The sequence below is a fragment of the Melampsora larici-populina genome (assembly GCF_000204055.1).
Source record: "Melampsora larici-populina 98AG31 unplaced genomic scaffold MELLAscaffold_31, whole genome shotgun sequence".
Classification (NCBI taxonomy): Eukaryota; Fungi; Basidiomycota; class Pucciniomycetes; order Pucciniales; family Melampsoraceae; genus Melampsora; species Melampsora laricis-populina.
In genome coordinates this window covers 299,470-325,253 of record NW_006768795.1, presented here as the reverse complement: position 1 = coordinate 325,253, position 25,784 = coordinate 299,470, and the positions used below count along the sequence as shown (strand labels likewise).

The following is a 25,784-nucleotide window of genomic DNA, read 5'->3' as shown; positions in this document are numbered from 1 at the left end:
CTGGCATAAAACACAATTGCACGCTAACCCAACGAATAACAAATGTATCAATTCAATTTGATTTTGGAATTCAAAGACTACATATAAAGGACCGCCTCGGACGGTACAACTCAAGAGGTGGAAGAACACCAATAAATCTAATGAGTGGAACGGTTGAGATGTTGTGATGGAACGTTGATTGCAGGAATGTGACTAACCTCACCAAGCAAGGGAACAAACAGATAGAGATAAATAGATGCAGAAGGGATTACAAAAGCGCAAACACAATTGACAACTTGTAACGGCACCGCACGCAGTCGAGAGCACTTGTTCACCCCAAGCTTGAGCGACACGCCTATTCCCAACGACGGAGTCTCTTGCTCATGCCCAACACAGCACTGTCCTTCTCAAGAGCGTTGTTCTCAATCCCAGCGTTGGTATTGAGCCTGTTCTCAATGGCACCATCAACACGTCTGCCCGGGCTGGATTCAACATCATCGAGCTTGAATTCATTGTCGTCAACAGCGTTAGTTGACGTACTGGCGACATTGGAAGCCAAACCACGTTTCCTGCCGGCAAAGCAATCAGCAATGCCCGCGATAATTCCAGATCGAGTAAAGCTCACCTTCCCAGCGGGATTCGGCCACCGTTTGGCATTCCAGGCTTGGTGGGGCTGGCGGCCGCACCAGTAAGGTGACCGCTGGTGACACTGATCGCATTGACCTATACAAAAATCAATCATCAACCATAGTGATGATCGCATCCCTCGGAAATGAAACTTACTTCGATTTCCCACATGTGATTGTTGGTGTCGTAATCTTTGAAAACCCCGACCAACTGGAGCTCCCTCCCCAATTGACAGAGGTTCTGAGCTTTCTCCAAGTTTCGGAGCGGCGGAATGAAGTGTTTCATTAACCAGCTGACAGGCCCCTTGGTCTAAAGAATGAGAGCCGTCAGTCATGGGAACGGTCGAGGGAATGCGGATTGCAAGACAATGAGTCGCTCACGATGGGATCATAGTCAGTCGATTTCATGGTCACCACTACCGTTGGCTTGCCCTTGTAAACAGGATCCTTGATGATATCACGGGCAACAACTGTACCCAATGCGACTATGCTGACCTTGTCCATCAAGCTGTCACGAAAACTTTCCGGAAAATTCTCAGTAGGGCCCCAGTTGATGCGGTGGGCGTTTTCAAAATGTAAATGATCATCACGTTTGTCGTTTGAACCGATGAATTTGCAACTCATTGAGTAAATGTGTTGCGGGATCAATGCTTCGGCAGTGGAGCCGTACGCAGTCACATTGATGGGGTTAGCGAAGTCTTCACCACCGTTCATGCCAGAAGTGGAGATCGATGCGTGATGAGATATAAAGCCCTTGTTCTTGGAGAGCAGAGCCGCAACCTAAAGAAACATGTCAGGTAGTTGACACAAACAACGTCAGGGAACACATAAGGATGACGAACTTCAGCGCCAGCTTTGCCGGTGAAATAGACTCGGATTGGATGAGAAATCGTGCGTGATTCAGAGCGAGACATGATTGACAATGAAAACAATGAGTAAACGTTATGGGTTTAAGTGCTGTTAGGGTACTGTGGAAGCAAGATACTGCAACTGGATATGCAATGTCAGTGTGATAATGAAAGGGATTATTATAAATGAGTGTGTAGTCCAGTGAATGTCTATCTGCAGCTGACTTCTCCTCCGCCAGACTAAGAGGCCATGCAATGCCTTATATACGCATGCTAATGCTTGCACCGGAACTTTGAAGACATTGGCTGATGCTTCCAACGGAACCTCGAAGACATTGCCTGGGGGGTCGCCCTGATTGGTTTGAACAACATTCCATGGGAAAGTGTATTCCGAATCGGTGGTGAAGACTTTGCCCCAGCTGAAACGTTTGCTGGAATGAAATTCCAGAAACGATTGTACGTACTGACTGCCGTGAATTGTGGGAGGAGACAACCTGTGGTCGTGCCGAACTCAGGCTGACAGATTATAGACGTCAGCATCGACCCATCGCAGTAACATTCCGGGAGTAGTGTATAGCCATGATCTTTTTGAGCACATTGATCAGGAATGTTGTCCTGACGTGGGGAGGGTCCTCCCGGAAGCCACGCCAATGAAGACAGATGTTGTGGGTCCCGATCCCAGCCAGGTTGTTCAACGATTAAAATCGCCAACACCACTGCTTTTGACAGTCGATCCGGATAGCGACGAACGCTATGATGGTGGTAGAAAGCTTAGGATTGTCTCGTAAGACCAAGATGAATACGTCGGTAATGGCAACATTCCGGGCGTAGTGTATAGCCATGATCTTTTTGAGCACATTGATCAGGAATGTTGTCCTGACGTGGGGAGGGTCCTCCCGGAAGCAACACCAATGAAGACAGATGTCGTGGGTCCCAATCCCAGGCAGGTTGTTCGACGATTAAAGTCGCTAACACCACTGCTTTTGACAGTCGATCCGGATGGCGACGAACGCTATGAGGGCGATAGGAAGTTTAGGATTGTCTCGTAAGACCAAGATGAACACGTCGGTAATGCCGCTTTCAAACGCTGATGCCTTGGTATGGAAATGATTGCATCATTGTGGCGGCGCCCTGCTACGCGAAGTATCGATATTCGACGGATAGAAAACAGCGATGGTTTCACAGAAGAATGGGATACGCCGAAGGCAAGCATGTATACAACGTGTGATGCTGAGGGCGAGTATCACACGCAGATCAGAGAGTCCGGGTTTGGGGCTAAGGTCACGGGGTACCGGGCAAAGGTCTCGACTGAGGAATGTATTTTTTTCAAAAACATCGGATTTCCTTCTTTATGTGTGATTCATCCAATAACCAAATTTCTTTGAAATTTCAGAGCTCAATGACTCAACAGCATCCTGATATTTACAACTTTTACTATGTGCTCACAAAACATAACTGAATCGAATAAAAAAGCCAAAGAAGAGTCAAGCAAACCATATTTTCACAAAAGTCCCTCAACACTTGTTTGGGAAGCGTGCTATAAGGCAAGAAATCTATCAAAGATTGGGCTCACGGGCAATTCGAGAGCGGATGCCTCAACCCAAGTTTCTGAACAAAATGGGACGCACATGGCCAACACATTTGATGAAGAGATATTAAACAACACAGGACGGTTTGGGGAAAAAGTAAATTGTGTATATTGAAAAAAAAATCAAATGTCCTGTGTTAACCTGTTAGGTAAAAATAACGAATGTTTGTCTTAAAATAAATGCAAGGAATCAAAACCACAACACGCTTCGCATCCATCGCAGAAGAATTGCATATATAGCCCACAAGTACAATCCTTTTGGACATCACGTTCAAACATCTTGTTGATGAGCAGATCAGGCAGGATGTTAAAATGAGTTTATCTCATCGAAGGTAGAACCATTTGGTAGTGTAGGAAATGAAGTACTCACATGTGTAGCAATACGGCGGTTGTCGCCATTTCATCGTATCACGGACTTTGACATTGGGAGCAAGCTTCATAAAATCCAATTCATCGTCCAGACTCGCGTCATTGTGTGTATTCCCCGGGGTTTTCTAGAAAGGTGTGTTTGTAAGGGAAGGACGCTTTTCAAGCTTGGTTTAAACTACGATTATCAAAATCTTACGTTGCCATTGAAAGCGAGAGTCCGCTTATCAGGATCCTGACGAACCCACATGTCATATTGTCTCTGCGTTTTTCGGGGAATATGGGATCAGTATCAAAACACGAAGGACGAGAGCTATAAACTTACATCGACATTACCATGGACTGCGTAAAATAACCTGAAAAAGCGTACAGAACAGTTGAACATTGTTCTCTAAACTGGTTCAGAGGACACGATACTCCGAATTGAAGTATATTGATCATCAAACGACGTACGGCTGTAAAAGATCAGCGACATGAATCAGTGCGGTTCTCGAAGGTGACCAAATTGATGAGGCAATCAAAAACGCACATCATTTGCTGCATATGCAAGCTTTGGCATGTCCTGGAAGTCAACAGGTTAGATAAGGCTCCAGAAAAATAGTAGAAAGCATACGTACTCCACCTAGCAGTTGATGTATCATGCCATGTGGACCGGGATAGAGTTCGTCACTTAATGACGGATTGAGTCCCTGATATACGTACATCGGTGTTGTGAGCCAGGAAAGAAAGACTTGCTGATGCCTAAACAGGATTGACGCACCTCGAGCGCGTTGATAAACTTGATGTAAGTGGTCTGCGATTGTACATATTTCATTGCAGCATTATTACTGGTTTCATGAAAGCAAAATGATACGGGTCAACATTAACCCGACGACAGACGCAGATATTGTCAATGTAACGACTGCTACGTACTAATACTGAGAGCCCCATGTATAATTTCTGTGATTGGATTTTGAAAACCCATATTGGCAAAAGGTCAGTAAAATTCACGCACAATCATTCTGAGCTAGCGAAAGTGCAGACTCACTCCATGGCAAAAACGTCGGGAAGTAAGAAATTGCGTTCAAGATACTGGCGATCAGGGTAAAGGATCTGCCAATTCGCGAATGCGCCATCTGAAACGATACCTCCCCCTAAAAACTCGAGAAACAGCCCGCGGTCAGAACAGGATTGTGCATCATTGCGCCCGAAAAGAGTGGACGGAACGTACCCAAATTATCTGGATCGTATGTGAAATTTTTACCATTGGTTCCCAGCCCACTCTAGAGCAGAAAACATCAATTCGGACCTTCAGGAATCAAAGGCGAAGAGATGTCTCGTTCGAAAGGCTATTTAGTCACTCACCTCAGGGTCAGATGAAAAGATCGGAGACGATGGGAAATCATGGGCATCTAACTCCCAATTCCAATAAGGAACTCCTCCTTTATAGCCACATTCTTCGCGTAGTACCTTTTCCCACAGATGCATAAAATGATGATGAACTATATCACACAGGTCAGAATGCCATTTATGACACGAGTCAATGAAGAGCAGAAAGAGCGCGACAGATACTAACAGGGCCCAAACTTCGAACCGAAGTGAACTGTTCGCCTCGATTCACAATGAACATATTGAAAGTCATCAAATCGTCTGTACCCTTTTCCGAGCAATTGGGACGGCTTGGTCGTCAAACATTTCATTGACTTGATGTAAGCCGCTTTCTCGGCCGCGGACAATGTTCGCCACTCGCGTCGCTGAATGAGATTTTGACAGGTGCCCTGCTGGCTAGCCGTTGGGGGAGCCTGCTGGGGAACCTTGGCTTGATTATTTGATTGAGGGGGTGGGTTCGCTCGAGGAAGTGATCTTGAATGAGGGAATGGGTTACTTTGAGAAAAGCCGGATAAGCATGCGCTGAAGGCAGTCAAGCAAGACAAGACCTTCAGAACACTGAGCATAGTAACGATGAAAGATGGTAGGTGGTCGGCGACTCGGCAGTATACAAGTTGATAAGTAAAACGAAGGAGGAAACGGTGTCTCTAGAGTTGAGAATTCAAGTCGGGAGGCATCGATGGAAATTATGTAAGTGGGAAGTCGTGATTGATCACACGATTGTCAACTTTAAAGAAAGAAGTCTCTCGCAAGTTTCTTTCAAATTCACATTTCAGTTTTTTGAGCGTTTTCGAGCCTTACATTTGAAAAATACAGCTCACTTGGAGTTTACCACGGCACAGCAGGGCACCCGGCAGAGTACTGGAAGGGCTGTGAAATTTTGTAGTTGCTACTGAGTAGCAGCTACTATCTGCTACGTAACCATTTCTAGACACGCAGACATCGGATTTGTCCAACCGTGAGACCTAATTGTACGGTGCGCGCAAACTCAGCAATACAAACTCTACCGTATCAGTGGTCACCCAACTCGCTGAAGATGGGCTTTTGTGAACACACTTTGGATCAAGGTGAGCTGATGGAGAGATCTAATGGCACACGGTTGTGTTGATAATTGCAGAAGAAACAAACTCGCCACAAATCTTGATTTACATAGTCAACCAGAACTTTGGCCAAATCGAAATCCTTGCTAGTATGTCTCTATTCCGGCCACATATATCCAAGCCTAAGGGTATACTCAAAGGCCGATTGATTGTAGACCTCATATGGGCTCGCACGGATCATGGTCCATCGCGGAACCGACCAGCGATATTATCAAGATGTAGCTTTCATGGTAAGGTGCTCTTGAGATCAGCAGGCTTTGAAGAAAATCGATTGTGAAAATCATCTCGAGAATCAAGGAACATTTCTACTTCAATAGACTGGTGAAAATGATTGCACAGAAAGAGTGAACTTCAATTCCTCCACTACGTACCATGTATGTCATGACGTATCCGCGTTGTCAATGACCTATTAGAATGGCATGGTCTGCTTTGGCTGGCATCGTGTGAAGTCAGCAGTACGAATTCCGAATGGAGAAATCTGCGTGTCGTAAGTAGCCAATTTGTAGTGGGTAGCAGTAGCCGCTACAAAATTTCACAGCCCTTCGGTTACTCCCGCACCCGGCACAGCACGAAAAAATTGAACAATTATGTCGTTCAAACATGTGCAAGAAATTTGCAAAACCGATGTGCAAGATCCGTGCAAGATCCGTGCAAGAAATCTTGCACAGATCTTGCTTAATTAATTTTTTCACAACCCCCTGCTGTATGTATCTTATGTATCTCATCAAGGGCAAACTGAGTCCTCGAAGCGGGGAAGCCTAGGTTCACACATAACTTTCTTAAGTCTGCAAGTTTTGTGGAAGTTCTATGCAAGATGTTTAAAAGAACTTGCACAGAACTTTCTCGCAACTTGCAAATTTCTTGCGCATGTTTGAACGCCATAAATAACAAAAATAAAAACTCCAGCCTGCGTGCACGCGAAAGATATAGCCTTTGGCATGATATACAGTCAAACCTGTGCAATTGCATAATTTGGGTGGAAGACTTTTCCTATGCATTTTCACGGGTTATGCAATTCCATTGTCTAGTTTGGCGGTAAAAAGTATCAAGATCTAGGAATTTTTCTATGCATTGTCACAGGTTATGCATCTGCGCAGGTATGCATTTGCACAGGTTTGACTGTAGGGCATCTCAAGTGAAAGGAAATCGAGCAAGGGTCAACTCGAACTCGAGCTGATCTCTGAGCACAAAGCTGCTGATCATGATGAACCACTGTTGGATTTTGATCAATCGCTCCATGAAGGATTCGAGTAGGGTCAAAGTTCATGTCGAAGTCATTTTTTCTTGACTTGAGAGTAAAGTGCATCTCCAACCTTCACCATCGTGGCTGAATCTGAATGACTGAATGTTACGTTTGTGTCAATAACGTAACATGTACAATTGCTCTTTTTCCAGAAAGGCACCCGCACCATCCAGTGTCGAGACCAAGGTTCCATAGCGCACGCCGTTACACGTGATCTCGTACAATTAACCATTGATATGGAAGCGAGATTTATTGGAAATGCTTCGCTTCACACGATAATCCCATTTCGGGGGCTGTAAACTCAGTTCGTTCTGAGATACACTCTCGGGAGTCTCCGGATTTGTAGGTCCATTGTGTCAAAACAGGTCAAAACTCGATATTTCGCCCTTTTGGCTCCATTATGTAATTAGATTGGCGAGTTTTGGCCCAAAATCACATTGAAAATTCAAATTTGGGCGTGGCAAATGTCTTTACGGAAGCTGAGACAGGAGGCCCCGCCACCTGTTTTCAATTTTCAATTTTCAATTTTCAGTTTTGAATTTCGACTCTCAAAACTTGATTTTTGATATTTCCGTCACATCAACAACCTTATTCGTCTTCATAAGGGGTTCTCAAAGTAGGCCCGGTTTGTAAAAACCCGGTTGACCCAGTTGACTTTTTGGCTGTGATCTGTCAATACATGTCAACTCGATACACAAGGTTACTGCCAAAAAGCAACCGGGTCAACTGGGTTTTCTTGAAACCGGGCCAACTTTGAGAACCCCTATATTCGTGGTTGAACTCTACCTACGATCGCACTGCCAATCTCTCTACACTCAAGCTCCTGAATCTAAACTCACCACCCACTCGGAATCACCTGTTCTCTCAAAAAGACATCAAATCATGACACACATCAATGATGTTTGTGATGAGGTACAGTAGATTTCAAAAAGGTTGAAATCCGGAAAATCGAAAACTCGCAAGCTGGCCCGTGCACCAGCGCAGCACCGGCCAAAAGTGAAGTGGCCGGGCCTGTCACTTTTGCCCTTGCACGTCAGATGATCTGCAGAGACCTGCAGAAGATCATCCATCTTGATGGGTTTTTTTTTTGTGGCTTTTCTCTTTTTTTTATCATTTGTTTTTTTTGTTCGAATTGGTTTTTTTTATCATTTCTTTTTTTGGTTCGAATTTCTCTTCTGGTTGGGGTTGGGGTGAACCCCATCATCTCCCTTTCTCCCCCCTTTTGTCCAGGATTTTTTTTCGTCAATCCACATCCCATTCTCTCATTCTCAACCGTATCCAATTCTTCCGTTTGCTTTATACCCAAATCATGGGTGGTTTTGTCGTTTACTCCGAAGCGATCAAGCTTCTGGCGACTCAGCTGGCGTTGGAGAACGTTCCTCTCGATGATATCAACCTACAATTACGCACTTCAATTTCCGCGGTTTCAATCTGCCGATGGAAACACCTTTTCTGTCTCACCAATTGTGTCGTCGCCAACCCTGCAACATACAACGCTCGTGGTCGCCCCCATGCTTTGACCGACGCGAATCTTGCGATCCTTTACGACCTCGTGGTAGACCGCCCCTTGATCTACTTAGACGAGTTGCAAACAGAGCTCCGAAGTTTGACCGGTTTGGATATATCTCGTGCAACCATCACTCGAGAAATTCACACCCGCTTAGGTTTATCACTCTTAGTGACTAGAGGTGTTCATCCAAACCAGTCACTCGAAGAAAGGACCAATTTTATGATGCGGGTGGCTGGAATTCCACCCGAGTGTTTGGTTTTCATTGGTATGTTCTTCATTTGCACTGTTTTTGTGGTTTGGTTGCGAACTTATTTTTGTTTTGACTTCCAGATGAAAGCAGAGTCGTGGGGAGGGATGCTTCACGGAAACGCAGTTATGCTAAGCGTGGGACTCAAACTCTTCGAGATAAGCGACAAACCGAGCGGTCTCATTGGACCTTACTCCCGGCAGTCAGTGAGCAGGGAATGATAGCTGGAACCGTCATCGAAGGCCCAGTCCGCAGGATTGATGTGGAGCTTTTTCTCAAGCATGACTTGGTAAGTCTTCCTTTATGGTCCGCTTCATTGAACTGCTTTCTTATATTCTTTTTTCTCCTGTTCATCATTTCTAGCTCCCAGTGATGAACCCATATCCAGCGCGCAACTCGGTGTTAATAATGGACAACGCTCGAGTTCATCACGGAGGTAGGATTCTCGAGCTGTGCCGACAAGCTGGAATCCTAGTCATTTATCTGCCAGCCTATTCACCCGACATGAACCCCATTGAAAATGGTTTTCACTGTATGAAGGCTTGATTGAAACGAGAAGCTCGATGGCTTTTTGAAGACGACAAGTCCGAATACTTACTTTTACTAGCGGCCCGAGTCATGATTCGCACTTTATTGCAACCTCTAATCGCACATAGTGGGTACACTACTCGCCACTATTGGAATCGTTACAATACTCGCTTGGAAGACGAAGAAGAAGAGTAGATTGTGTCATGATTGTTTAGCGGGTATCGCCAGTCTCCAGACTTACTTATTCATATGCTACCTTGTTTTCCGTTTAAAAATGTGTGCTTTGTTTCTTGTTGAACAAAAAATTTCCAAGAACTTGTTTTGTCATCGATTGGGTTTCAAAAGGTCCTTGTCGACTTATTCAACATTTCATTATATTAAATCTGGTTTGCGCTGCTTGAAATATTATGGCTTCAAAATGCCGTTGTCATCTCTAATGAAAACTTGAGTTAAATTGAGTTCAACATGATCGATCATGTCAGAGTTGAGCATGAGAAATGGCAAGTTGTTGAACTCAACCTCTTGTCATGTTGAGTTCAAATGTTTAATCGAGTATGTGAACAAACCTTTTGATAAATCACCAGTCCAAAAAATGACCTTGTCGATTTGAGAAGGTCTTTTTTGGGACTTGTGATTTATCAAAAGGTTCATCTTATGAACCTTTCGAGGACTTGTGATTTTTTTTAAAGGTTTGATCAGTTATGAGATGAAGCTTCAGAACAATCTCCAGTCCAATATCAAATTTTCGATTTGAGACGGTCATTTTTGGGACATGTGATTTCTCTGATGCTTCATCTCTTGAATGAGGAGTTTATTATTGCAAAGTTTCTTCGGTTATGTGATCAAAGCTTTTGATAAATCACAAGTCCAAAAAAGGCCTTTTTGATTTGAGAAGGTCTTTTTTGGACTTGTGATTTATCAAAAGGTTCAACTCATGAAAGTTATGACCCTTCCGAGAATTAGATCATGCGATATGAAGATGATAAAGGTTCTTTGATGGGCTGATAGGTAGGCTCGTACACACTAATGAACGGTCGCAAAGACATCAATCATTTGATTGCAAAGCAAAGGAGTCGGTCGGACACTATCACACAGAAACAAACAAGTCACATAGGATTTTTGAAGATGAGAGAACAATACGATTTTGATGAAACAAAAAAGTTATAAGACTAAAACAAATATAATTGACCAAATTACTACTTGAATAGACACGTACTGAACTTTTTTGAGTGGGAGTATAGAAGTAGTGAGATTAGAAGACAACAATTCAATTTTCATAAAGCAAAAAAATTTAAGTCTACAACAAATATTTGATATAATTGTAAAGACACGTATTGTTTTTTTTGAGTTGGAATAAAAAGTAAATACTTATTTATTATCACCTGGCATGACTTTGACATCATTGTCAGACTCCGAGTCAGTATCATGAACGACGATAGGATTAGCTCGGAGCCTGGCTTCTTCCTTCTCGACTATATGGATGTAGAAGCGACGAGCGGACTCCATTAACATGAGGCCAGTGTCAAAACGGATGCCCCAACGTTCCATGTCGCGTGCGTGGAAAGCCTCAGGGAAAAGGAATCGAAAAAAACTTCGGATACCGTTCTCTTCAAGGATTTCAGTCACATGGTCGACTTCATTCTCTGGTACTCTAGCGAAATGGATAAACTCGTCGATGGTTGAGAAGTTGCCAAGTCGCCTGGCCTCGGCGATATCGACGTCGAGATGCATGCCCTGCATTTCAGCGTATCCCCAGGTGTATGGACGCGGTTCGGGGGTCGTGGCAACGGTCTTGCTTTGCTTCGCAGAGAACAAGGGGGCCGTGGTTAAGAGGGATCGTTTGATGCTCTGCCACTTGAAACCAGGGGCCTTCGGAGGAATGTCCAGAGTAACCCCAGTGGTGCCGATCGCCTGGTGCAAGATAGGATGAAAAAAGAACCAATTAACAACCACAAAAATAAGCCAAAACAAAAAGAATAAAAAAACAACCAAAACAAAAATAATATGCAGATGAACCAAAGCAAAAAGAAACCACTTACCAACAACTTAGCCCACTCAATCATGTGCTCAAAGCTCAAGTTCATGATCAAGGTGTTGTCATCCATGTTGACAACACGATACCCTTCCGCCGCATTGTTTCCTTTCTTGTTGTGGTGAACAACCAACTCGTTCAGCACTAGCTTGCGCTTGGGGACAGGGTCGGAGTGGGCGAGCTCGTCAGTGGAAGTCGTGCGCCCTTCCTTGACAGAGTTGTTGTTTGTCAAGACGGCATGGGCTAAGGAGCGTTCCTAATAAGTGATCAGACTGGTCAGCCAAAGAAATCAATTGAGATCAAAAGATAAATGCACTTACACCTGCAACCGCTTGGGCAGCTTTACCGGGATGTTCCATAGATACCATGATTCCAGCATCTTGAGATGGGGCATCGGCCACCGCTTTGAAAAACAGCTTAAGTTGCATATCGTCTTTAACCACACAGGCTTTACCCTTGCCATACGTGGTGTGATTGAAAACATAGACACCGACCGATAGTTGATTGTTGGCATCGGCTGTTTGGAATAAGGCACTCATGCCACCGGCAGTATCGTTGCAGATCTTGTCCGCGATGGTGAATAAATGAGACTTCAAATGACGAAGAGAATTGTTGCTGATATTGATTTGTTGTTTGGTGACAGGGAATTTTTGAGGGATCCATTTTCGCTTATGGTTGGGCTTGACCGGCCCGGTGGTGGCCTCAGGCGTATACAGGCTTAAAGTGATGGTCATATCACTGAATTCGTTGAAGAAACCTTTCAAACATCAAACGGAGCAATGAGTCAGCACTGCCAATGAATCAAAGGAAAAAAACCAAGACTTACCGTTCTTTTCTTTGTCAGCGTCTTTGCCTTCAACACCTTTCTTTGGTTCAACACCTTCTTTTGGTTCGACTATCGGCAAAGGAACATATAGCAAGAAATGTCAGCTGCAGGATAAAAGGAACAATATCAATGAATACATACCTGGTGCTTGGTCCGGAGACTCATGGCGGAAATCGAACTCCACCGACGAATTGCGAGTTCCTATACCGGAACTGATGTCTTTGGTGTTTATATCAAACAGGTCTACATAGTGTATCCTGAAATTGGAGGGCTTCATCAGTCACTTTGTTCATCATGTGAAGATCGTCCAAAAAAAAGGAAACGGACGCAGGGTTGGTATTAGCCCCTTGAGATGCTTGAGAGTTGCTAGACTTAGAATCAAGAGGATTTTTCGACATATTTGGGAAGGAATTCGAATGGAAATAGAGGTAAGACTTGTTTAATGATGAAATTGGTGAAGAAGTGAGCTGGCTGGATGAGACTGAGCCTGAAGAATGAACAAATGTGGCGGATTCCAAAAACGATCGATCGAAGAGATGTTGGCCGTATTTAAATACGATTAGGCCACCCCCCAAGTCGAATACGATAGGGCCAACGGGGACCACCCTATCGGTCGAAGGTCTTCTCATCTAGAATCTTGATTCGGAAAAGTTGAGTTCGCAAGATTGAAGCCCTCAAAGGATGTTGAGTTGTAGCAGGATGGGGTTGCCGTCCGATAATGAATCTGGGAATCAGGAATCCAAAAGGCGAGTCGGAAGTATTGAAATTGAAGAATGATGTTGAGTATTGGCAGTCTAGGGTCGCCGTCCGATAATGAATCTGGGAATCGAAAAGTCGAGTCGGAAGTATGGGAGAAGTTGAAAGATGGTGAGTGTTGGGAGGATAGGGTCGCAGTAAGTCGCAGTCCGATAAAGGTCGTTCGAGAAGTTCACAGCCCAAGGAAATCGAACGATAAAAAAAAGATATGAGATCAAGCTGGATGATCAGCTGCAGATCATCTGACGTGCGAGGGCAAAAGTGACAGGGCCGGCCACTTCACTTTTGGCCGGTGCTGCGCTGGTGCACGGGCCAGCTTGCGAGTTTTTGATTTTCCGGATTTCAACCTTTTTGAAATCTACTGTACTTGAGCCCATCCTTACCAGGTACTGCGAAGAGCATCTATCACATGCTACAATGATAGATAGTCTTCTTAACGAACACCACATTCACGCTCCTTTGCGAACCTTGCAGCGTGTTCTCCAGTACTTCGAGCTTACGAATCCGTCTATACCATTGACTGCCGAACAAAAAGAACAAGCTTATCCCTTGATACTCCAATACTATACTCTCGGAAGGACGAAATTGGGAGTGAAGTGTGCAATTAACGATACCTATGATATACCAATCAATATGTATAATATACGAACAATGTCAAATGAGATGGAGCTCAATTGGCGCCGTGATGATATACAACAAGGTCGCGTGACAGTGGATGAGCTGGTAAATTTATTGCTAGAAGCGATAGAGGGTAAAGATCGAAATGCTGGATATCGCACTATGCAGCAAAACCTTGCTGTGAATCACCATGTACGGATCAATCGTGATACGATCTACAACCTCATGTGTACAATTGACCCTGAAGGTGTTGAACTCCGGCGTCATGGCTGTCTCAAGCGTCGAATATTCCACGTCCCAGGCCCAACTCATCTATGGGCTAGTGATGGACATGATAAGCTCAAGCCCTATTAAATAAATGTAAATTCATAAATCCCCCCCTTCAAGCGTAACTTCAGCACTTATGCCCTAACAAGGACTCTAAGACTGACGCTTCGCCTGAAGGCAGGGACCTACAAATTTACACTTTTACACGACACACCTCAGTTTCAGCCGCCAGAAATCTTTCGAAATCATGACTTGCTCGCGAGGTGCGCGTTGTTGACCTCATAATACCTTCAATCATTGTCTCTATTTGTACTCCACCTAGTGCCTTCTGGCCTGCACGCTTTTTCCTCTACCAAGTACATTTTATCTTGCTAAGGGCCTGTTCACTTAAGGAAATTCTGACCAGAAATCACATCCTGTGAATTTTTTAATCTAAAAAATAAACATGCTCCACCAAATAGACACTTTAAACTTTGAAGAATGTGATTTCTCACCAGAAATTGCTTAAGTGAACACACCCTAAATGCAACTTGACTTCTTTCTGTTCCCTGTTAAACTTTCCATTTATCCTTCAACATCAATTGCCTTTTGCCGCATTCAGACTTGCAATTTCCGCTACCACTTTATTCAACGTATCATTACTCCCATATGCGTAACACCTCCACCTGTATTCCCTCGTAGCAGCCTTTCTGCATTCCACTTCCGTCTGTATATGTTATGCATCCGATATCTTTTGTCTCTGCCCTATGTATACAATTCCCTTTTGGTGTTGTTCCTTACACCCTTCACCTATCTTCAATTTCCTTTTTGTTTGCATCACACTAATCTATATCCGTACACTACATACACATCACCTCAACCGTGCAAACATCAATTGCTATTTATGTTTCTTTTGTGAAAGTTTCATCATTTTAACACATACGTCACTCTTAGCTATTTATTATTTTACTTCCTTTTTCGACTTTAGCACATCTTAACTTTGAACAACGCCTACCTCAAATTATGCCTTTATATGATTCATCTTAATTCCAAAGTTGAACACTATATATGTATATAGACATCTTATATATGTCATTCTATGTTAAAACTCACATTTTATCAGTCTATCAATTATGTATGTCAATTTGATACACCTCATCTGTCCAATTTTTCTTAAAATCGACTAAAGCATTGAGGCATTTATGATTACGATCATCATCACATCACATTCTATCGCATCCCAATCCTTCTCCTACATATCATAGACCAAAACCTCCACTTATTGTTTCAATTGAGTTCGCCTGAAATCGAGTCTATTGTTACTTTATCACAATCAACTTCTACTTTAAATTTCCAGAATTCTCAGTCTGTTGGACCTTTGTGTGTTCAAGCTTGGTTCACAATTAAACTTCAACTTCAGATCAAGACCAGAACATGTAAGTTTCAATTAAAAACCGTTGATATGAAGACCGAGATCAAAGAATTCATTTGAATTTTGTTTTTTGATCCAAGGAGATCGTTTGATTCAGGTTTAATTGCAATCAGTGCAGCATTAGGAGAAACAGTGTGGACACCATCAAACGAAGGGCCCGAAGTGTTAATCAAATATTTAAACAAAAATCGACTTGTCATGAAATGAAATACACCCCAAAGATTATGAAGTCATTCACATCCAATCAATCAACAAACCATTCAGCTCAAACTTCTTTCACTAATGCAAAATGAATCAATTCTTTAATAATTTTGGGTGAAACAGCTTTAATTCTTGAATCTTCAGTTGAAGGGAATTTAGATAGATCGTTTCAAAGTGTTTCCAAAGGCATTTTATATGGTATTTCAGCTGTTTGAAATCATCAAAAACTCGATAAAGGAATCAAGTTTTTAATTTGTGAAATGGGTAAGTAATCTATCACAATCTCAAATTGCTTTCCCAATCGATCAAATTGCTAAATGAAAACTTTTTCCAAATTCGTTTGATAGGTAAACTGCATATGTCACCTCTCATTCAGTTGTACCAAGTCCAGCTTTGCATTCATCAATTCTATCCCACCTCTTCTCACTTTCTTCTTCAACCTAAGAAACTTACCAGGTTTACCACTTCCAATTGATTTAAGATTGAAATAGAGCCTCAACTTATTATGACAAATGTCGAAGACCTTATCATACATCAGGTTATACCCTTGCACCCAAATCTTATAATTCTACCAAGGAAGTGAATGAACTTAAAGATGATGTCATTGATCATCATTGTAATAATAGTCAAAAAGACAATCATTTAGCTTGGAAAGAAATTAAAATGTATGAAGTTTTATCTGGATCCAATCCTTGAAGCTCTTGGTGACCATTGAATTATGTACTCAAGTGATTTTACAGGTTTGTCATTCTTTCTCTCTTGGCTGTAAAAATTCAAGGATTGTCAAAGTCTAAAAGAATGAAACAGGGCGAAATTTTTCTTTGCTTCCCGGTCTGCATTCATTGGGATTGGGTTCTTTGTTTGACAATAATAGCCGCGTTCAAACCTGACCCGGTTTCAAAAAACCCAGTTGACCCGGTGGACTTTTTGGCTGGGAGCTGTCAAGAACTGTCAATGGATACACAAAGTTACCACCAGAAAAGCAACTGGGTAACCGAGTTTTTGTGTCAACCAGGTTAGGTTTGAACACGGCTAATGGAGAAAAAGAATAAAAAATCAATTTGGAATTGAAATCTAATCATCATGAATGTAAATTTGAAATATTTAGAGAATGTCCTTGAGAACTTGGTGAAGCTTTAGATAATGTATTCATACTTTTTGCCCACTTGAAATTTTCAATCTTACAAAAGAATATTATTTGTCTTTATACTCTTCCTTCACCGAAGTGTCTTATACTAATTGTTTGTGTATGGTTTGATTTTTTTCAGAGAATGGTACGGGTTATAAAGTCCAAGTATCTTTCCCTTCAATTATAATAATGTATTTGAATACCTTTGAGTGAGTCAAATGAGCAGTCATTTCAATTTTTATCATCCATTGGGTTTCCTCTTTATTAGAGTTGTAAACCATCTGTCTCTGTGTTTTGTGGAGATTTTGCTTTGATTAAAATATGGGTGATGTAAACCATTTTCTATAGGTCAGTTGATTTCCATGTGAAATGAGTATATTGTCACAATGTGTGTTATACCCAACATCACCTTTGAATCTTATTTGGATTGTATTTAACCTTTGATAGTTGCTACGTGGTTTTGGGCTTGACACAAAATAATGTGGTTAGTTGAGCATGGAGCATATGTCCCAATCATTTATCCAATTTCATGTGTTTGTTTTCCTGAGCCTGACTCAAACCTCCGGCCATTTAGACCACAAGGATTAAGACTCTACTCATTAAACTTAGAGGCGGGCAAGCCCGCCTAAGCTCTAGTGGTATATGTATATATGGATTTATCGATACATGGTCAAGAAAAGTTCTCAGTCTTCGAGTAGGGCGAACAAACAACAATCCTAGAGTTATTGGTCTTTATTTTTTGGAACTTGTGTCTAAACTAGGAGGCTTTCCAGCTATGACATCGACCGATCATGGGACCGAGACAGGTGACATGGCAACATTTCAAGCTCTTATGATGCATGTATATGGTGGCGAGTCTGTTGAAGATGCTATAAAGTCTCATCACTACACAACATCAACCCACAATCAAAAAATCGAGTCACTTTGGTCACAGCTTATGCGAGCAAAGAATACTGTCTTACGAGATAGAGGTAAGCTCTTGATATAACTTTGTTTGTTTGTTACGTGCTAAAGGAATTGGGTCAACAGGGCTTTATTTTTGCATCTTTGGATACCTTTGGTTCAGCGAGTCATGGATTCCTTCATGGACCGAAAGAACTCGTATCGAACCCGTAAAAACAAACTCTCACACCTTCCAACTTCAGTCGCTCCCGATACTTGTTTCTACTCACCTGAAAACTACAATGGTACTCAAGGACTTACTACGGTACCAAGCAAGACTATTGATGATTTAATTTCGGATCAATATCCAGATCATGAAGATCTTCTACGTGTTATGTCACCTCAGTTTTCACATGAGGTATCCACTTTGATCGAACGATTAGGTGTTCAAGAAGATATGATCAATATTAACAATGTATGGGTGGTTTTTAATCGTGTTTTACAACTTTTAAGAGTCATTGATATTGAATGGGACTTAGATGTATCAGACTCTGATGATGTAGTTTGATTTTATTGCTTGTTATGTATAGTGTATAGGATACAAGAGCAGAGTGCGAGTTGCTATTCAAGTATTACACATTGAGGTTGTGTTTCCATTCACTGATCAGACCTAGTCCCATCTTTTTACACCACATGTTTTCTTTATGTTGAGATATTAACAACTTGAGGCCTTCGTAATTGAGATTCCCACTTCCAAAGTTTTTGCTGTGATAGAGAGTTTTGTCAGGAAGGAAGCGAGATAGCTCATAACATGAAAGAGAACTCACTCAAGATCGTTAAATACAGGGTCAGTGAGCGTAGTACCAACTCCTTGCAAGTCACAGATGAAGGATCTTCCTTCATTCTCATGCAAGTCGTTATGAATAAGCGCATGAAGCATCATACGTAATCGATCCCGACTTTTACCTTTTCGCATATTGAAGTCTTGATTGCTGACGTATTTTTCAAAAGACCCAACGAGCTCTTCTTCGAAGAGCCAGAAATTTGAACAATCAACATTGTCCATCAGGTGAGTACCTTCGGTTCCCACAGGTTGGACCACCCATCGCTTCACCATCTTGGATGAATGTAATGATGTAAGATCAGCTTCAATCATACACTACATCTGAAAGGACAAAGCATTATGTGACATACTCGTAAGCTCTGAACAAGTTCCTTTTCGACGTGGCTGAACTTGTTGATACCTAAAACCTTTGTTTTGAATCGCTCGATTGCGGCCTCAGCGTGCACATAAGCCTGTGCTTGGCACTGATAGTATGATAAGGAGGTGGGAATTGAAGTTTGTTTTGCTACCACATGATGCACCTTATCATCTAGTAGCAATTCGGCTCGGTAGCAGTCCATGTGTAGGCCTGATCCAATACATGAGGATCTATCAACTCGGTATGATACCGGTATAGGCTTAAATAAGGGCTCTTGATCTTTAGTGATTAATGAAAGGATCCATCCTTCGGTCCAATTCGAAATCGGTCGAACAGGATATGGAAGGATTCTCTTGTCGGTTGTAGCAAGGACTCGCGTATCTCCAAAGCTTTTCAAAGACATTGCTTCAAAGCGATGGTTCATGAGCTTTTAATCAAAAGTCTTCATAAAGAAGAAATATAACTCACATTCATCGATTGATAATTGACCAGCTAAAACCTCATGGATGTTAAGTGGGTGGTGGGATGAATCATCCCCAAGTAAACCACTCTTATTATTATCATCTTTGTGAGCTTTTGTTGAGCCGTCGAGTTTGTCATCGTCGAGTTTGTCATCGTTGAGTTTGTCATTTAACTGAACATCTAACTGATCTACTTCTTCTTCGTGGTGTTTTTGGTTGTCCAACTCAAGAAAGTTTTGGTTGCCGAGAGGGACATCATTGTCTTTGTCCAGATCTTCTTGGTTGTTACAGTCGATAATCTCCTGGTTGGACTGGAATTGAGCTTCGATAAGTGCTGGTAATTGTTCAAGTGAGTCGTCTTTGTCGAAACCTTGAAATTGTTCAAGTGAGTTGTCTTTGTCAAAACCTTGAAGAGATTTATCATCCTCTTTGTCAGAGTCATCAGATGAAGATGAGTACTTTGATTTCTTGCGCTTGCGCTTCTTGCAAGAGGGAGCTTCAGGTGAAGAAGATAGCTTAGGTCGAGATGCATCATATCTTTTCATATTGAAAATTAACCCGAACTTATACTTGTCAAGTCTCTTTTTCTTCTGATACTGGATGAGCTTTGCTTCAATTGACTCTTTGGAGATTGCGACATTGTTTTCTGCCATGATACAGTAGTTCGCAGAGAAATCATTTGGAAGAGGAAGTATTCCTGATATGATCTGAGCCTTGTTCGGAAATGCAGAAAGTGAGGCTTCTTGTTGATAGTATGTGTAGACCTCATAAGCAAGATTATCGAACCAATCTAAAGGGAAATTCATGTCGACTTTGAAGAGTTTAGGTGTGAGACCATGGACAGGATTCGATTTGGAAAGGCCACTTATATACCAAAATGACATCATTATCTCGACTTCCAAATCCTGATCTTCCGTGTCAGTATTGATAACTGCTTTCCTGACCTTTGGCTTGCCAATAGTTCTCCTTACAGATTGTTGTGCTTGAATGGATCCTTGCAATTGGCCACTTGAAACAGCAGGAACAAGCTGAGATCGACGAGGAGCGGTGAGCTGAGAAGCGTTGGGTATCCCTCCCTTGAATAGATGTGCAGGAAGGGTGGCAGCACTAGAATAGGTTAAGGCTGGAGCTGGATCCAAAGGATGATCCGTGACTTCTTTGCAAAGTTGACATTGAGTGCCGGTAAGGAATCGATAGCATCTCCCGCAGCCTAAGCATTGTTGTTTGGGGCAGTCTCCCTTGTCGGGATTTTCTACCATCCACTTGCATCGATCACAGGTAGGATTTTTCATCTGTGGGAAGCAATTCCCACAGTCAGGGCATTGGTTCTCCATCACTGAAAACACAAAGCTTGATGCAATAAATCCGAATGAAGATTTTAGTATAATAAAAAGTAAGGATTAGAGAAATTAAACACACTAATAATCTTGTAAGCATATAGATGAAAAATGATGAGGAAACAACTACTCGTAGGAAACATCAGAGTGCTTGTAAGTTAAAAATTTTTTACATAAAGAATGAAAGTAATCTGTCCTAAAGAGTAGCAAATTGACACGATAGAAGGAAAAAGACATCATAAGACTTTATATAACACCTTATATTGACAGAGATTGACAGTCAACATTAAAACAAAACAAAACAACAGATGAAATTTGATTATTCCAGTATTTATTAACTTGTGAAAGACACTTTTCACAATAGCCTGATTGGATAGGCTTAATCATGATTGACGCAGGGGAAGGCCTCTCAAAAATCGAGTTTTGAGATTCGAAATTGAAAACTGAAAATTGAAAATTGAAAATCAAAATCGAGTGGCGGGACCTCCTGTCTCGGCTTCCGTATGTCTTGGATCAATCCATCTTTGTGTGTGTGTCTTGTTTCAGCTCTCATTGTACTATTTATTGCATTTTATTTCTTCTATAAACCTGTCCTGATGTTCTTTCTTTTCCAAGCAATCACTAGGTGGGTTATCACCTTAATCAGGTTCTAACCCGGTGTGTGGGGGGGGCGTAGGCCCGGGACTGCCTGTCTGAGAAAGGGTTTTCGTGGGCGGGGGCGGGTGGGTGGCCCATGAAACCTTGATGTGCCGCTTACTGAGCTCCTTGATCGTCATTTTTCTGTTTTCCTTGTTTGACTTACTTTGCTCTCTTGTTAAACTTCTTCTTTTTTAGATTTGATTTCTATTTCCTTCCTAGATCCTTTCACTTATCTTTTATTGCTCGCTTGATCTTTAACACCAATCTTTATGTTCACGTTTGTCCTCCATCGCTCTGTAGGGTGGGAGGGAGGGTTTTGAAAGAAATAAACTAAATGTTTTCTTTGAGGGGTACAGAGTAAATCTTGTAGATTTGCAATTCGAGTCTGAAGGTGTTGAGTGGTGTAGCGTATACAGAACTATGGGAATGAAATTTTCCCAGTTTGTATCGCTCTCTCTCTCTTGGGCCGGGTATTGTCCCGGCCCTGGGTTCGGACTCATACACCGCGACACTTGTCTCAATGGAACTCACTAGGTAACGTCGTACCTTTGGCCACCTGTGCCAAACAAAAGTTCTAGAGAAAGAAGTTTAAAAAAAAGATCATTTGTGGAAACCAGGAAGTACGCTAGACATTAAAAAACTAGTTTTTCTGTTTCATTCTCTGGCACTGACCAGCTAAATCTTGCTGTGCAAATTTCGTGTAACTTTTTTGAAACATGGAAGCTAAGAAACCACAAAGGCTTCTCTCAATAATAAGCATGCCATCTTCAGGCTCAGTAAGATCCTGCTGAGTAACATTGTGTGGAATGGATGATTTGCAGTTGGTACAACGGGCAAGTCAAGGAATACAAAGATGACACGTAGAAACGGAATTGTGAAGATAGAGCCAAGCTTAACTAAGTCCCTTGCCAAAGGTCCAAGCCTGAGGCTTGATTGGTGAGGGACTTGATAAAGTTTGGAATGAATCAAAGCCAAGTGAATTGAAGACTGAAAAATACATTGGAGAGCAAAGGTACAACAACAAATAATAATGGCAATGAAATGAAGAGACAACAGAATCTATAATTCCTGAAATAGTTGTAGTGACCAATTTATGTGATCAAAAATAAGATCAAGATTTTCAGTATCATTAATAAAAATTGTTTGAAGAGGAGCACCTATCAAGTATTAAGCTAGCTATAACTCTCACACTCAAATATTGATTGGGGCAAATTTATCAATCATTTAATTTATCATGATCATTTTATTTCTTTTTTTTAAAAGCAAGCAATCAAATTTTGGTTATCTCAGTTATATTCTGCTTAGTTTTAGTGTGGGTGTTTTATAATTCAAGGAACTAAATAAAAACATTAGAAGAAACAATCTAAGAAGCAAGGTTTAAATCAATACAAGATGAGGATTGAACGCAAAAGAACATGAAAAGAACGAGTGAAAATAAAAAGTAAAGAAGATGTGAATAGATATTATTAGTTGAATTACAAGAGAGGTTATTAGTGATTTGCAAGAGTGATGATGAGATTAAATGGACCAATGAATTACAAATTGACACGAAGAGTGTTGAAAGAATTGAATGATAACGATTGCTCAAAAAGAGCATGAGGAGTCAAAGAAACAAGAGAAGTTAGACATAATCATGGTTTATGTAGTAGCTGTATCAATCTAAACTATGGGTTATGAAAGATTCAATTTTTTAAAATGTTAAAATACAACTTTACCACATCTTTAAACATCAAATGACTAATTCTATCACACACAGCCAGCATATTTGGCTTGAAGCCAAAAATCCAACAAGACTCAGATTTTGACTCCGAGTGAAGCACCATCCAAGGATCCAGTCCGAGGCAATGGCCAGGGCCAGAATTTGCCTCAGAATCATCCCTCCGGTTCCCTTTTCGAGAGTAACCCAAGGAGAGTGGACTTGGCAAGCGTAGGTGAGCGCGAGCATGAGTGAGCTTTCCCGGACCGCGGCGCAGTCGGTACATCTCCTTTTGCATGACAATTTCAATTACACTTTGACATTGGTCATGACAAACCCATAACTTCCGTATCCGGCAAACCAAGCCCATCAACCATCACATAACATCCACCTACCATCCACCACCAAATCCGTCTGTAGACCAACCAAAGTGTTGCATCACCAAAGCAAATCCTCAATCACCAAATCCTTTGTGAGTATGCAAAGTGATAGATGATTGTTGATGAATTAACAACCTGCTATCATCTTTCTACTCCTGAGGTCTGATATACAATGGTGCAATTTGGTGTTATGCTTCCTGAGAACTGTATGCACGGGGGCATTGATGTATGTTTCTCAACAAAGATTACAGCTTAGTTAATACCTATATTGTCAAAACATCCTTGAATTCATGTTAATCAAGACCTAGAACGTCTAAACATCCTTGTAATCTTCAATTTTGTGAGGAGGACGAGATGTCTGAGGGTAAATGTGGCAATCATGGGTTTGGAGTGATGGATCTACATGGGTCTGACCCTTAGAATGTGGGAATTGCAAAATGTCATACATGTGTAGGTATCACAATTTCACCCATTTTCTACTTAGTTGACGTGTGAGTCTATGAATGATAAGTGGTTTTCAAATGTAGTGCTCACCTGTGCTCGGCTATACAGCGCTCACGTAGTTTCTTTGCCCTTTGAATTCTCTGCCCTTTTCCTTGGGGGCGCCATCCGAGGACTCCTCGGACATTCATCTCCGAGCCAAATATGCAGGCAGTGACAGCTCATAATCTTAGATTCTTATAAAGAAGGACTGATTGGCATAACATCAATTTAATATTTTTTCTAGAACATACAAAACACAGCATCTGAAAGATAAAAACTTAGTAAAGAGGAAAGAATCACCTTTTTCTGGGTAAGTACTCCCATCTTCAGAACAATAGCTTTAGTGTAAAGGGATCCTGGGCAATTGAAACAGAGCTTGAAAGAGCCAGGACCCCATTTCAAAGAATCAAGACTGATCAGGCACAGCAACATCTGTTGCTAGGTTCAGCGTGCTAGATATGAACCCTTAGGGCTAGACACAACAAATCCTGACATACTGGATCAGAAGGAAATATGTGTGTGAATATATAAGCTATAATCACAGCACCCAATCACAGGTCACTGGAAGGCCAGTGCACCCTAGCAACCTGAGAATGCTTTGAATCCATTTTGAATTGGATCTCAAATGGATATCACCCAAAAATTGAGAAGTCATTGAGACATCACCAAAATTGAGATGAGGTCATACAACATCATGAATCTGTACAAAAACAATCTTGTTTTTTCCCACCAAGAATACATATTCCATTTTCTATGATGTAAATTGACTGAGTTATTGAGCTTTGTAAAAAAATCACGGATAAAAATACAATTTTTGTACTTTACTTAAGACTCAAATGTCAAATCTCTTCTAGCTTGATCAATATACATATGATACTTTTATATTCCTCTCCGCCATATGTTTCTCCACATTTTGGTCCAATGCAGTCTTCCTCTATGGGCAGTATCTTTATATGTAATTGCTGGTTGTATACGGAGGTTTGATTTTCTGTACATGATATTCTCAAAATAATCTGCTATAAATTTCACCGTATACTTTTGGAATCTTCAAATCAATGAAAAACATGCCAGCTTGTGTACAATCTGCAAGTACATATGGAAATATGTCTTGTACAGGATGGCTGTAGCGGACAAAAATGTGGAGAAGCATGTTGTGAAATTATATGTATATTGATTGAGCTTTGAAAACCAAGAATTTAGGCCCCTTTCGGTATTGCTTTCTTGTCAAACCGTGAGAAGTAGCAAAGTGAAAATTGTTCAATGGTGTTTGGTACGTACCATTTGCCATCTTTCAACAATCAAAAACATTAAAATGTCCAATTCCGACGGCTTGGGATCAAATTCATCTACCAAATACTTGTCATCATCAATTGAGGACTTGTTGGACGACCCCAGGGACAATGTCAACAGTACCACATCCAAATCATCATCTTTGGATGATGAGTACATCCTCATTGCGGCAGCTGCTGCTGTTGTAATTGAAGAAATGGAAGATCAGAAACGGGAGCAACGCTATGCAAAAATACCTTGCAGGACTTCAGCTTTGCAAGGCTATGCTTACGAGAAAGAACTCCTTGAAGGGAGTAATGTGCGGTTTCTGGAAGTTCTGAAGCTAAAAAAGTGTGAGGGCTGGGTGCTCTTTGTAGGAGTACTCAGTGCTCACTAAATGGTAAATGGTAGGTTTCTTGATTTTAACTTCTTTATTTCAAATATGTAGTAGGTACAAATTGAAGTAAAGAAGGAAAAAGAAAGGAAAAAAAAAGGAAAAAAAAGGACTGACAGTCTGTTTGGACAAACCCAGACAGACTTCAGTTAATTGACTCCTGAAGAGGAGATTTAATATTTATAATAAAATGTTATTATAATAAATTAAGGTTGGATCCTAGACCTTCCTTTAATCTTTATTGTAACAGATCATAGAGTGAGTTAGTTCACCAATCTGGTTGTCCTTAAAGTCACCAACTTGGGGTTATTCTTAAGGTCACCAGCCTGAAGTTCTTCTTAAGGTCACTAGCCTGGAGTTGTTGGAGGTCACTAGCCTTGATTGGGTTTCTACTTAGG

At 41.5% G+C, this 25,784-nt stretch overlaps 2 protein-coding genes across 2 annotated transcripts; both read right to left on the bottom strand.

Moving 5' to 3' along the window:
• Positions 1 to 334: 334 nt before the first annotated feature.
• On the bottom strand, positions 335 to 1,519 carry MELLADRAFT_89578 (uncharacterized protein; the record flags this gene model as incomplete). The annotated part of the gene is made up of 5 exons (XM_007412468.1): positions 335 to 548; positions 605 to 702; positions 763 to 915; positions 987 to 1,385; positions 1,448 to 1,519. The coding sequence occupies 5 exons, from the start codon at positions 1,517 to 1,519 to the stop codon at positions 335 to 337; spliced, it is 936 nt and encodes a 311-aa protein (XP_007412530.1).
• A 1,845-nt stretch (positions 1,520 to 3,364) lies between these two features.
• Positions 3,365 to 5,341, bottom strand: MELLADRAFT_65069 (uncharacterized protein; the record flags this gene model as incomplete). Its single annotated transcript, XM_007412467.1, has 11 exons — positions 3,365 to 3,535; positions 3,607 to 3,669; positions 3,733 to 3,763; positions 3,861 to 3,862; positions 3,937 to 3,969; positions 4,025 to 4,096; positions 4,168 to 4,234; positions 4,435 to 4,540; positions 4,618 to 4,669; positions 4,752 to 4,888; positions 4,963 to 5,341. The coding sequence occupies 11 exons, from the start codon at positions 5,339 to 5,341 to the stop codon at positions 3,365 to 3,367; spliced, it is 1,113 nt and encodes a 370-aa protein (XP_007412529.1).
• Between the last annotated feature and the right edge of the window lie 20,443 nt (positions 5,342 to 25,784).